Genomic DNA, 13,279 nt, shown 5'->3' on the forward strand with positions numbered 1-13,279 from the left:
TTGTTTGCTTTTCTGTCACGCTCTCTCTCTCTCTCTCTGACATTCTCTGCTCCTGACGGCGCTCCTTTGAAGAGATGATATGTTTGCATTCTTTTAGTTGTGAGAGAGAACTGTCATCTCTGTCTTGTCATGGAGCACAGTTTAAACTTTTGACTAAAGGGTGTTATTTCATGTCTAGAGGGCTCTAATAATGTTAACAGTGTGGGAGAGTTTATAAGGGCTTAAAATATATAAAAATAAACCATACAAACATATGGTTTCTACTTCGCAGATTTTCACCTATCGCGGGGGGTTCTGGAACGCATATATATATATATATATATATATTTATATATATATATATATACACACACACACACACACACACACACACATAAACATATATATACACATATACATATACAGTAGAGCCTTGGTTCACTACCATAATTCGTTCCAAAACTCTGGTCGTGAACCGAAGCAATTTCCCCCATAGGATTGTATGTAAATATATATATATATATATATGACAGCAACACTCGTAACAGTGACAAAACAATTACATTGACAATCATTTAAATTGTTTCCTTTTCTTTTTCAGAACTTCTTTAACACACTACTTCTCTGCTGCGAAGCGCGGGTATTTTGCTAGTATATCATAAAAATTAAAGCAGTTTTTTGTTACCAAATAATACTTAATGCTGAAAAACAACTACTTACAATTGGTCATTACTCCATATATATGCTCTGTGCAGATAGGTGGCTGGGAAAGTCGTTCTCCTTTCTCTAGTAGTTCAGGAATGTCACGGGCAGGATGATCATCGTATGGTTTTGCACCAAAGGTCATAAGTTCCCAAACAGTGACACCTAAACACAAGAGAAGAGCAGCCCAATGTCACACATATTAAACTACAAAAAAGTAGATGAAAATCTTAGAGGCCCAGCCCAAAAAGTTTATTTTGTTGGGATCAACAATGATGACTAGAGCTGCAATAAAATTCTTTGCTTTGCTATCAAAGGGTGTATCTTCTAAAAACATAGAATCCCAGCAATATTACTCAAAGAAAATTACTTAGGCACAACTACAAGCAGGACAGTATTTGCTGGTTTTCACCTTATTGCATATCTCAGTATGTTTTCATATGTAAAAGCATTCTTGTGTTTGGCAGAGCAAGATTTTTTCTAAAAAGAAGTTATAGTTATGCAACAGGGTACAAACCATAGCTCCAGACATCACTCTGGTGTGTGAATCTTCTTTCTATAATTGACTCTAAGGCCATCCACTTTATGGGGACCTATGGAGAGACCACAAGCACATGGCAGTCAGACACTCCAAGCCTCCTGCAGTCTCCACTCTGCAGGGCTTGCTGAGACCCTCCTTGACCCCAGCTGTGCTGAAGTCTGTTATTCAACATACCTTTCCCCCTTCTGCATGGTATTCAGTCTCATAAATGTCCAGTAGGCGTGCAAGACCAAAGTCTGTGATTTTCACATTGTTGGCATTTTTCACCAAAACATTTCGAGCAGCCAAATCCCTGTGAACCAAGCGTACATTTTCCAAGTATCTCATGCCCTACAAAACAAATCAACCAAAAGTCAGATTCTCCAGGTAGTGTCCATTTCCTTTCCTGCCTGTGGTGCTGTTTCTTTTATCTGGCAATCATCTTTCACTTTCTCCTTCTTCGTCCTCATGGATTAATCATAAATTTCAATAAGAAACAGTATTTCTTCTCATGTTTCAATTCTGCCTTCACCTTCCCCTTCTCCTCTTTTGACCAGCCATCTCATCAGTGCATTTCTCAGGCACAACACTTACCTCTGCAATCTGCCTGCACCAGGAGAGTAGGTAACGTGAGCCGATTTGGTCCTTTTTCTCTCTCACATAATCCAGAAGGCAGCCGTATGGCATAAGTTGAGTAATCAGCTGCACTGTGGAAGTCAAGCAAATCCCTAGAAGTCGGCAGACGTGGGGGTGGGAGACCCCTGCCATGACATATGCCTCCTAAATCAAAACACACTATTAATTCTTTTATAGCCACTCTTTTTTCACTCCCAAATTACAAGTACAGAACACTATAATGTTACTGTAATCTGTACATGTCACATTAATCACACTATAAACCAGAAACAAGGAATTGGTGGTCAGTGATATAAAATAGATCTATGAAAATGAGAAACAAGCCAATACAATCATAAGATCACTCACGATCCTCCTTTGAAAAGGTCAAAAAAGCAGGGAGGAAGGCTTTTGCCAATAGTAGAGAAAGAATGCTTTTGGTAATTCAAACTTTAGTCTTTTAGGTTTGAATCAAACCAAAACATCATTTTGCACCACACCTTAAAACAAAAAAAAAACCTACATCTAAGATTTCCTTGTTTGCTTTGGGTGATGTATTTTCTCTGAGCACTTTAATGGCCACTGGGATCCTAACATTTTCTCCTTCAGGAGCCCAGACACCCTAAAGAGGAAGACACAGAGAAGGTCCTATAATTAAGCAGGAAGACTAACGTGGCCTAGAAAGTCCACATGACTTGGTAGTCATCTCCCGGAAGACAGAGTTCATAGAGAAAAATATAAGAGGACTCTTGACTTGATGGTCACTGCTCATGCAGACCAATTGATTAAAAATGGTTCCATTATTGAGACACCACCCCAGCAAAAAACCTTACCTTGAAAACTGTACCAAAAGCTCCTGATCCCAGAACACGGAATTTCTTTAGTTCAGTTTCTTTTAGTATGCGCATCTTGGCTTGATTGGGTGTGGCCCCACTGGGGGTCAATGGTTCAACCAGCTGAGAAAAAAAATAAAGAAGTGACAAGCTATTCACAACACCTGCAATTCAAAGTAGTGTCAGGAAACACTGTCAAACCCCATAGCCATTAAAATTCAGTAATGATTTCAAGAGAGAAGAGAAGCCACTTATTTGTCTTCTCAGAAACTCAACTCAGAACTGCCCTAATAGCAATCTAGCTCATAACCGCTTTGTCAATGTCAACTTTATTTATATAGCACATTTAAAACAACATAGGAATGCTGTGGCCAAAGTGATTTACAATAAAAGAAGGAAAAACATACAATTAACATAAAAATTAACATAAAAAACATAAATAGAAATAAAATAAATGAACATAAATAAAATAAATAGAAGTAATGTTAAATAATCACAATGAGGAAACCATCAGTATTACTGAAGGCCATGGAATGCAAGTGAATAGAAATGAGTTTTTAATCTTGTTTTGAACAGTTCAATTGTAGACGACTCCTTTATGTGACGAGGTAATGAGCTGCACAGGCAAGGAGCAGCAGCTGCAAATGCTCTGTCCCCCTTAGTTTTACACTTGGTACGATGGACAACAAGAGACAACTGACCAGAAGATCTAAGCACTCTGGATGGCTGGTGTAAAACACACAATTCAGATAAATAGGCAGGAGGAAGCCCATGTAAAGATTTAAAAACTAGCAAAAAGATTTTAAAATCAATTCGAAAACTGACAGGCAGCCAGTGTAAAGAAGCTAAAATTGGAGAAACAGAGTCACACTTTCTTGCCCCAACCAGAAAGCAAGCAGCAGCATTCTGGACCAACTGTAACCTGCGTATCAGGGATTTGCTAATCCCAGAATACAGCGAGTTGCAGTAATCAAGGTGAGAAAAGATAAAAGCATGAGTAGTTTTCTCAAGATCCCTAGAAGATAAAAAGGCTTGATCTTACCTAATAGATTAAGCTGAAAAAAGCAACTCTTGACTACAGAATTAACTTGTTTCTCAAAAGAGAGGTTACCATCAAAGATAACACCTAGATTGCGGACTTGAGGTTTGCAAAAGATAGAGAAAGAGCCGAGAAGTCCAAGACCAATCTGGCCTTTAGCTGTTGGACCCACTATAAGCACCTCAGTTTTATTTTAATTCAGATCAAGAAAATTATTAGCCATCCAGGATCTTAGTTCAGAAAGACAGTTGTGCAGTTGATTTATTGCAGAGTTGCAGACGGGAATATAAACCTGAGTATCATCAGAATAGCAGTGAAAAGAAATGTTAAATTTCCTAAAAATAGCTCCAATAGGGTGAAGGTATATAGAGAATAAGATAGGACCCAAAATGGATCCCTGAGAAACACCACATTTAAGATTAGCAGTAGACGAAAATGAGGAATTTAAAGTCACTGAAAAGTGTCTACCAGTTAGATATGACCTGAACCAGTTAAGAGCAGCCCCTTTAAGCCCAACAAGATGTTCAAGCCACAACAGCAATATCTCATGGTCAATAGTGTCAAAGGTAGCAGTCAGGTCCAGGAGGACAAGGACTGCAGCGCCACCTGAGTCAGTAATAATGGAGATGTAATTGAATACTTTAAGGAGCAAGTTCAGATGTTTGGATGTGTCACTCTATTCTTTAATAATAAGTCCAATATATCTTACCTTATGTTGGCATGGAACACAAAATGCTTCTTCCTTTCTACTTCTTCTCCCTCTCAAGCACATGATGATCTTACTCTTATTCTATGTTAATTAATGTTGACTTATTTTATTTTCTTATTGTGTCTTTTTATTTTTCTATTCTTTATTATGTAAAGCACTTTGAGCTACTGTTTGTATGAAAATGTGCTATATAAATAAATGTTGTTGTTGTTGAGAAGTAACATGAATTAGCATTTGCCCCCATCATCCAACAAAGGCTTCAACAATAACTAACCTCATTCTCTTGTTTATTCCTCCTTTCGGCTTTTCTCTTCTTGTGACTCCAGTAGGATACCAACAGCCCCAGTAATATAAGAAAGAGTAAAACTCCCCCTACTGCTGCAGCAATGGATGTCCCTGGGCTGGACAAAAACAGCAGAGAACTATAAGCCGACCAACACAGTTTGAGGGTAGATTACAGTATGTATCTGTTCATATACTGTAACTCATTTTAGAAACACATGATATACTTGAGGAGAGATGGACCTCCTTTAATTAGCAACTCTTTGTGACTGACCAACTAAGCGGATTGGTCTCACATTTTAAAACTTACCCTGGCATTTGATCCAGTGGGCAGCCTTTATCATCAAAGTTTGTGCACCTTTAAGAGGAGAAGAGAGAGATGTATAGTAAAATTGGACTACAGTCACAGGGAGATAGAGAACAATATTGTTGATATTTTCAGCATTCTGGATGTACTCACGAATGGGTGCAGTTGGTTTCACACATCTGGCAATCCTTATTTTTGTCTGCATATTTCCAAATCTTTGGACCCCGCTGACACTTCTCGACACAAAACACTCCATCTTGAAAATGAAGACACTCTACACACTGGTCTGGGCCCTGCAAAAGAAAAAAAAATGCACTCTTACAAAAAGTGATGGTTGCAAAGCACAGTCCAACATCATCATTTAAAATGGCATGATGTTCTTACAGTTGTGAGTGATTGAGTGGTTCTGAACAAAATGCTGCTTTGTATTTCTCCACTTTGTCTGTACACTGGGTAGTAAAATAAATACAGGGCACCTGGTATTGGTAGACAGCCACTTATCTCTAACAGTTAGTATCTGAGGAGTGATGCCTCCACCAGTGTACAACACAGGAGAGATAATGCACTATTGGTAAGTGACAGTAAAATGCAAACTAGCCTCCAATGTCTTGGAGACACCCGTTTGGCTGATTTAGCCTATGCTAGTTAGTCCTCATCTGGAGTAGTAAAGGAGAGATTGGTTGTGCAGGTACCACTCACAATCAGTGCTTAGGTGTGTGTGTGTGTCTTTGTGTGTCTATGTCTGTGTATATTAAGCTTAGGGTCATAAGTTCTAACCCATAATGAATCAAATGAGCCCATTCACCTCACGATAATATCTCTTACCGGCCCTGTGCAAGTGGCACTGCCATTTTGAGGGAGACATTCTGGATCACATGAAATGCAGCGGGTCCCATTGACGAGTTCCCGGTAAACATCACAAGACTCAACACATTCTAGTTCACGAAGAAAACCATCACAAAATAGACATTGGCTTGGCCCTGGCCCCCAGCAGCTACCATTGCACAGTGAGTGGCACATACGTCCCTCCATTTCTGTTAAAGGAAAAAAAAAAACAACATCACAAGACCACAATAAATCTACTGCATTCCTTACAAGCACGGAGTATTCAGGATTCAGTGGGGATGTCCTTCACAAGCATTTATCACTATTGGCCACTCTGTTAAGCCCAGTGTAGCCTGGGAAACACAATGGAAGGCTGAAACCCTCTGTATGCTTATATTCAGTACGAGTTCATAATGCCAATTGTCAGCTTGAGGCAACTGAGCAAACCAAACCAATCCCCAATTTATTTCCCAGTGCAGACATACCACACTGCCTGGGTTGCTTATTGTCCATGTCAATGACAGCAGGCTGCCGGTTCTTGAAGATGGTCTCCCAGGTAATTGTAGGTGTATAACAAAGATTAGGGTTTTGATGAATGAGAACCAGGCCACCATTGACCTCCTTCAAGGACCGCAGGCCCAGCGATTCAATTTGCAGTGACTCAATTCCAAGTGCAAAAACGCCTCTGTAGGAACAGCAAAAATGGAATAGGACATGGGTTATTAGGAAGTACACAAATGTCACATATCAAGGCAAGAAAAGTCAAGAAAGTTCTCCTCGTCTTGTTCTCCCAGATTTCTTTTTAATGGGGCTCTTTGTTCAGGCAGTTCAAAACAATGCACCTTCTCTTCTTGTATGAGCCATTAAATTAAATAGTAAACACTGAAAAAATAGAAATCCAGGGCAAAAAAAAAAAAAAATCAACATGACTTTAAAATAGTAATTAAACTATAAACCAGTAAATACGTGGGGGCCTTTGCTTCAGCTGTAAATATGCCTCCCACCTGCTGATGAACAAGTCAGTCCATCTGTCATTTGATTCGAATGGCCTCCCGGAGGAATTTTGCACATTCATAAGGAATGAGCGAGAGTGGCAGCACAGTGCTTACCCCGTGAACACATAACAGTTAAGTTTTAGAAAGAAAATAGAACACCAAAACTACTGAAAATGTGAAAGGACAGATATTTAATAAAAGTGGAAAAATCCAGTAGACTAGCACCTGTAAAGCATCCGGCCCCAAATCACAGTAAGATTCCCAAAGACGCCAAGGTCTGTCAAGTTGGCTGGCCAAGCTTGGATATACAGGAAACCTAAAAAACAGTGTGAATAGTCACCAGAGGTTCTTCCGCAAGCTCCATTATTGATCATCTCATCTATGCCACCCCCAATCTCAATATAAAAGAGGACTCAGGTTACAATTATAATTCCAAGATGGCTGTGTAATATTGGGTTTCATGTCTTTCTCATGTAAACCTGCAGGTCAGCTCATCTGGCCAGCTTGTGGTACCTTCTTACCTGTGATTTCAGTCAATGTTCTAAAAACTGTCAGGTTCTGGGGATTCAGGGCCGAAATGTTTGCAGCTGCATCTCTGCATTCAAGAAGAGAACATACATTAGGGCAACTATACTATTTCTCAGCACACCAAGTAGTCTAACATTATAAATTTGAAGGAAAGGTCCATCTCACCCTGTGAACGTTTCTGGAAAGAAGGCCAAACTTCCAAAGATTTTGGTGCAGTTAACAAACTGGTGGATGTTGGCAGAATTGACTGAACGTTCACCCTTAAGAGAGCCCATCCCTAGACCATAACACACTGTGTGTTGCCAGCAAAGGTATCGGGCAAAGGAAAAAAGAATTAGTAAAACATTCAGAGGTTAAGGTTGAGTACCCTGTTCCTCGGGTTGGGAGCTGCTTACCTTTGGGACATGGGCCATCACACTTGTCACACTTCCGCTCTTTGTTGTCAACCACTTCTATATTATCTGGTGGGCACGACAAAGTACAGGAGCCCACGGCTGTTGCCAAATAGGTATCTGATTATTGTTAAAAGAAAAACAAAATTACTGAATTCCATTCCATGCATGTTCTTACCAGGGATATGCTGGCTTGTAAAACTAAGTTAGTTTTTTAGCCGTGCACATTTCAGGAAGCTTTCCAGAAACGAGAGATTGAACATGTATGACTGGGGTATAACTAAAGCTTGTTTCCACCACACAGTTAATCCCACTTACAGCTAAATTTAGTAGAGTGGAAGGGAGCCCATGACAATAGAAATGAGATGTCACTTACAAGGAACACACAACATTAAAAAGGGAGCATTGGTTGAGAGGAGATAGGAGAACATGTTACAGCATGGTGGGGTTAGTATAAAGAGAGTGTGACAAGGAGGCCTAAACAAAGGGTAAAAGCCAGATGACAAAGACAACTGACCAAGGCTTAAACAGAGAAGAAAGAGTAGTAGCGAGGTTGGAATAACATTAAAAGAAGAGTGACAAAGGTTTTCACTTACATGGGCACTCTTTAACACATGTTGCTCCAAAGCTGTACTTGCGGTTTGGGTTAGGGTCGGACTGAAAGGTGATGGAGTTGTACACTGTTAACGCAGGACAGCTGTCTTTGCACGTGCCACTGTCATTGAAGTGCCGACAAGCCTATGAAAGAAGTATGCAGTTGCCAAAACAATATGGACAGCAGCAAACTAGGGTCATGGCCACCTCCCTACTTCTTCCATTTTCCACAATAAGAAACTAAATTGCTGCTCTTCATGCCCACAATTACTATCTGCCCTCATAGTAGTCCTAAATTTATACCTTTCTAAATAGACAGCAATAAGTTGTAAACATGGAGACCCACACTTACCAGACAGTCGGTGTCCTTGGGGCCAGTACATCCAGCAGCACACTGTTTGTGGCAGCAGTCATTGGGCTGGGGCCCTTTACAGCGTTGGCACCCTGCAGCACAGTGCAGGTGAGTGACTGGAGAGAGAGAGAGAGATCAAGAGCACAATATTAGTATCCAACTGCAAGAGAGGCATGCTGAGGTCACCACTTGGGAAAACAGGAGGCTACAAAACCACTGGCAAGTTTCTCACAGGTGTAATCAAAAGGGTCAAAAAGAGGAGAAAGGAAAAAAGCTAAAGGTCACACCCCGGAACTACAGGAAATGTCCAATGGAGGTTATTACTGCTAAAGGAGGTTTTACCAGTTATTAAATACTGTATATGGGTTCTTCCAACCTGGACTGTAAGTGTTTAAACAGAGTGGCCAGTATTGATACGAAGTCCAGTTGTTTGAATTGTATTACTGTAAGCAGATTGTGTTAGTCTATTATTGTGACTTTGTTGAAGCTCAGACCCAAATTTGTAGTATTAGACATTTATATACTCAAGCTTTTGACATGTGAAGATTCTAATTTTAATTCTAATTGTTTATTTTACATTTGGAATTGTTATATCATAAAAATCTCTTTAATATAAATTAAGGGATGTAGTCTTAGACTATATAATATACTAGTGAGACCGCATCGGGGGTTTTGTGTACATTTCTGGTCACCATGCCACAAGAGAGACATAGTAGGCAACTGAAGCTGTGCAGAGCATCCAAATGCATCCCAGGACTTAAGGACTTAAAGAATTAAACCTCCTTTATGGTCTCGAGAAAAAGACATTGTGTGTGGACCTAATCCAAGTCTTCAAAATCGTCAAAGGTATTTACAAAGTAGATACAGAAGAATTTTCTCTACTAAATGGCAATTTAATGTATGGAGAATGATTAAAAATGTCTTGGCTAGCTGTTATTGTGATGTGTATACCTCAGGAGATTTCCAGCTCTGCATCAACCAGCTTGAAAGTGTTTGAGATATGCTCCCTTTTGCAAATGTATCTATTCTACTCAACACGTCTTAGTCACAGCGACAGGGGAAATGACGTACTTCCATAGACAGACAGATGGATTAAAATGAACCCAAATACACGATAACACACACAGCGGCTCAGTCAGCAGACTTACTGTCCTGGCAGTACTCCTTTCCTTCTGCCCAACACGATCCATCACAATTTGCAGAGCAGGGGGGGCCTGAAACAAGATCACAAGTTATTCTTGAACCCAGACAAATTCTCTAAAAATCTAATTTTCTTCTCTGAGCTCCTCAGTTACTCACACTGCACCCTTCGTCCGGCCTGGTCCACCAGAATATTGGACAAAAACTTATTGCTTTGATCCAATGTGTCATTCCACTTGATTGTCTCCAGATAGCAGAGATGAGTATTCCCAGAGATTTTCACAGCTCCCAGTAGAATTTCTATAAATACAGAAAAGACAGACACACTAGAACGCCCAGCGTTTTAGACCCAACTCTAGCATAAATAATTTTTCCATCTCTTACCTGAAAGGTTTGGCATCCGCACCTCTTCCAGGCCTTTTGTTCCCTGAGGATCTGAATTGTTCAAAACTGCCAGAGCGAATGTGCCTTCAAAGAGCTGGGTGCCTCGGATAATGCGCAGGTTTTCCAGAGGGATGAAACGCACAGATGTGTAGGCGATGAGGACGTAGCCCTGCACCTCTGCTATCCCCTGAAAACGAGGACAACAAATACTCAACCCGTCACAGATAAACAGGAAGGTCTGAACTCTCGGGACACCTTGTGACATTATCTTTTAAAGGTGCTATACAGTTAATAAAGGCCAGCAGTCCTCTTTTCCTTTACTATTTACCGTATACTCACAGATACAGGGAGTGCACTCATAAAAAAAAAAAAAAAAAAACATGCGGTACCTGCAGGAAGCTCAAATTCCAGTTTCCATGAAGATATGTGATCTCCAGGTTGCCCTGGACCACTTCACAGCCCGTGTAAAGCATCTTCAGGATCTCATAATGGGTCTGCTGGCTGGAAGGCATGGTCAACTTCATATCAGAGCCAGTGCAAACTGGGAGACGAGAAAGAAAAAAAGAAAATTAAGTGAGAAAAACAGGCAGTCTAAGCAGGCGGACTCTCAAACAAGCTCAGCAGCAGTTGATCGCTTCCTGAGGGCACACTTCAAAGCCCAGGGTCAAGTGCATGAGAGAACCATATGGCTGTGTGCCATCCTGTCACACTTCCTACAGCCACAACATGTCATCCCAGGGGATCAGCTACCGCAAGACTGGAGCCTGGTTCACAGAATCCTCTCTCTCAAAATTATTTTTAACAGGAATATAAAACAGGCCAGTGTCACAGTCACATACTGTTTGTTGGTAGAAGATGGGATTGAGGAAAGGGGATGAATGAAGATAAATCTCAGAGGCAAAGGGGGAGTCTGAGGTGGGTAGGATGGAGGAAAATTGTGGACAAATCTATTGGTGGACTGATGAAAACGTTCCGAGAAGTGAATAAATATAATGGAGATCTGAAAGGCTGAACGGAAAAGGCACAATAATTCTACAGGAGGGAACAGTCAGATTGAACTGAACTTATTAAGGGCAAATTTCAAAATGGAGGAGTGCAGAGAAACATGTTATAAGGAAAGACAGACCAGAGGAAAAGCCATTTAAAAAGATTCAGGATAGAAGAATGAGCAGGTAAAGAAACCTGTAATGTGGACTGATCAAAGCTAATCTATTTGCAAGTATGATCAAATCAGAACAGTCCGAAGGAAGAAATATGCAAGGTGGAACAACCAACTGGAATACCTAAAAGGACAATGTGACCAGATAATTGTCAGCATGTGGAAAATCTGAAGACTATACAGATAATAATTAAAATATGTAATGGCAAAATGAGGACTGGCAATAACCTTTATGTCGGTCTCACTGCAGCTTGTCACAGACTGGGATAATGTGGGCCTGCGCCATTTAGAAATATACAGAGGAGGCCATCACTGTCAGTGAACACCGCATTTACAGTACATCCATGAGTCATGACCTGCCCGTCACTCTTAAGAAATGGAATCCAAAGTGTGAATTTATTTTAGATCACTGCAGGCTCGTATAAAGGCTCCAGAGAGGGAAACCCCCTAGCTGAGTGTTCCAGTAATGCAGTAATTCAAGCCCTACTAAATATAAAAAAAAAGTCAGACATTTTCTCACTATTTTCTTGTGCTACTGAAAAAATTTTCTTTTTTTTTTTTTTTTGGAGTGACCACTTGTGACCTCTCACCATGGAAGAAACTCACAATCACTGCCTATTTGTTACTCGGCCCACACAAAAAGCCATTTTAGAGTAGTTCTTGTTTTTTCATTAAACTAAAAATCAAACTAAACAAATTAAAGAGTATGGCGTTGCTCCAAATGCAATTTGATGACACAAATAACACGTCTAGCTGAATGGCTCATCAGGTAGGTTTTTTTTTTATTTAAATTGTCCCACTGGGAGCTAACATTTCACAATTCGTTACTATATGTGAAATTTCCTCCAGGAAACTATTATTTGCTGTCTGTCTTGTAGCATGTAAACACAGCGTTACTGCTGCACAGTTCAAGAAAACTCAGCAGCCCTGATCCCAAACTCTACATGGCACCAGTGCAGTCAGAGCAGGAGGAGAGATTCATTTCAATAAAGACATCCTGAGACGCTGTCAGTTTGTCATTCCCTGATGTGTAGCATTTGAAGCTCCCAATGACAGTTTTGGTATTCTTGTATCTTTTGCTGTCAACACATTTCCTTAAGTTTGAGAAACTGAGGAATTTTCACAGCTCCCATTCTCATATTACCCACTCTCTCACCTCTGTAGGTTTTGGAATAAATTGCCAGCTCAATAAATACATTTTAAAGTCTAAATGGCAGGTCATGGATCATAAAATGCACCACATTATTCTTCTAGTGCAGCCCTGGCAATGATGAGCCATGCAGGCCACTGGGACCGCTTGCCATAATGATTTTTTTTATGAAGCGCCCCCCACCTCACACAAGGTGTTTCTGCCGCTCATCCTCTGTCTTTAATATTTTTGTTATCTTAGATTGAGGTTACGAACTTATTTGAAAATAAAAAGTGCACCTTTCATTGTTATTGCAGTATCTGCTCCACAGTACAACTCGGAACCCCTCTTAGCTCAAAAGTCAACATTCCAGGAGGGCTTCACTAAGCTCCTCCAACATTGAGAATGTTCAACACCAGATGCCAGTGTCATGTGCCCAATGTCATAACCTTCAGGGCAGCGCTCTGGGCCCACTACAAACACAGCCTGCAATCCTGCTGTGTTTGACAAGGTTCTCTGTTACAAAGTGTGGGTTAAGCCAACAACAAGAAATTAAAACATACAGCACAGCTGGGAATACTGAGACTCAGACAGGCCAGGACCCTCAGCAAGGAAAAATCTATCACTGCAAGTTCATTTAATTTGTTTTCGTCTGCATTACAAAGCCAGATCCTTTCAAACAAAGCTATTCTCCCAAATAGATAAGGCACTCAGATGTTCAGTGCTCAAAGGGGTTTGTTAACAACCATTGATACATCATAAGCAGTTCTCTTAAATCATACTGGAGAATTGTAT

General features: G+C 40.4%; 1 protein-coding gene across 1 annotated transcript in view; it reads right to left on the reverse strand.

Moving 5' to 3' along the window:
* erbb2 (erb-b2 receptor tyrosine kinase 2) overlaps nucleotides 1–13,279 on the reverse strand; it is a 38,302-nt gene that overhangs the window by 8,447 nt on the left and 16,576 nt on the right. The window contains exons 2-22 of the mRNA XM_039740827.1: nucleotides 10,586–10,737; nucleotides 10,197–10,383; nucleotides 9,972–10,112; nucleotides 9,821–9,886; nucleotides 8,673–8,788; nucleotides 8,323–8,464; nucleotides 7,730–7,846; nucleotides 7,500–7,626; nucleotides 7,328–7,401; nucleotides 7,032–7,122; nucleotides 6,297–6,496; nucleotides 5,812–6,020; nucleotides 5,140–5,279; nucleotides 4,990–5,037; nucleotides 4,672–4,798; nucleotides 2,650–2,772; nucleotides 2,340–2,438; nucleotides 1,796–1,981; nucleotides 1,397–1,552; nucleotides 1,199–1,274; nucleotides 700–846 (exon numbers count right to left, since the gene is read on the reverse strand). Of these exons, the coding sequence (XP_039596761.1) occupies nucleotides 700–846; nucleotides 1,199–1,274; nucleotides 1,397–1,552; nucleotides 1,796–1,981; nucleotides 2,340–2,438; nucleotides 2,650–2,772; nucleotides 4,672–4,798; nucleotides 4,990–5,037; nucleotides 5,140–5,279; nucleotides 5,812–6,020; nucleotides 6,297–6,496; nucleotides 7,032–7,122; nucleotides 7,328–7,401; nucleotides 7,500–7,626; nucleotides 7,730–7,846; nucleotides 8,323–8,464; nucleotides 8,673–8,788; nucleotides 9,821–9,886; nucleotides 9,972–10,112; nucleotides 10,197–10,383; nucleotides 10,586–10,737 (2,724 nt within the window). The remainder of the gene's footprint in view (nucleotides 1–699; nucleotides 847–1,198; nucleotides 1,275–1,396; nucleotides 1,553–1,795; nucleotides 1,982–2,339; nucleotides 2,439–2,649; nucleotides 2,773–4,671; nucleotides 4,799–4,989; nucleotides 5,038–5,139; nucleotides 5,280–5,811; nucleotides 6,021–6,296; nucleotides 6,497–7,031; nucleotides 7,123–7,327; nucleotides 7,402–7,499; nucleotides 7,627–7,729; nucleotides 7,847–8,322; nucleotides 8,465–8,672; nucleotides 8,789–9,820; nucleotides 9,887–9,971; nucleotides 10,113–10,196; nucleotides 10,384–10,585; nucleotides 10,738–13,279) is intronic.

This window comes from Polypterus senegalus, chromosome 17 (genome assembly GCF_016835505.1).
Source record: "Polypterus senegalus isolate Bchr_013 chromosome 17, ASM1683550v1, whole genome shotgun sequence".
NCBI lineage: Eukaryota > Metazoa > Chordata > Cladistia > Polypteriformes > Polypteridae > Polypterus > Polypterus senegalus.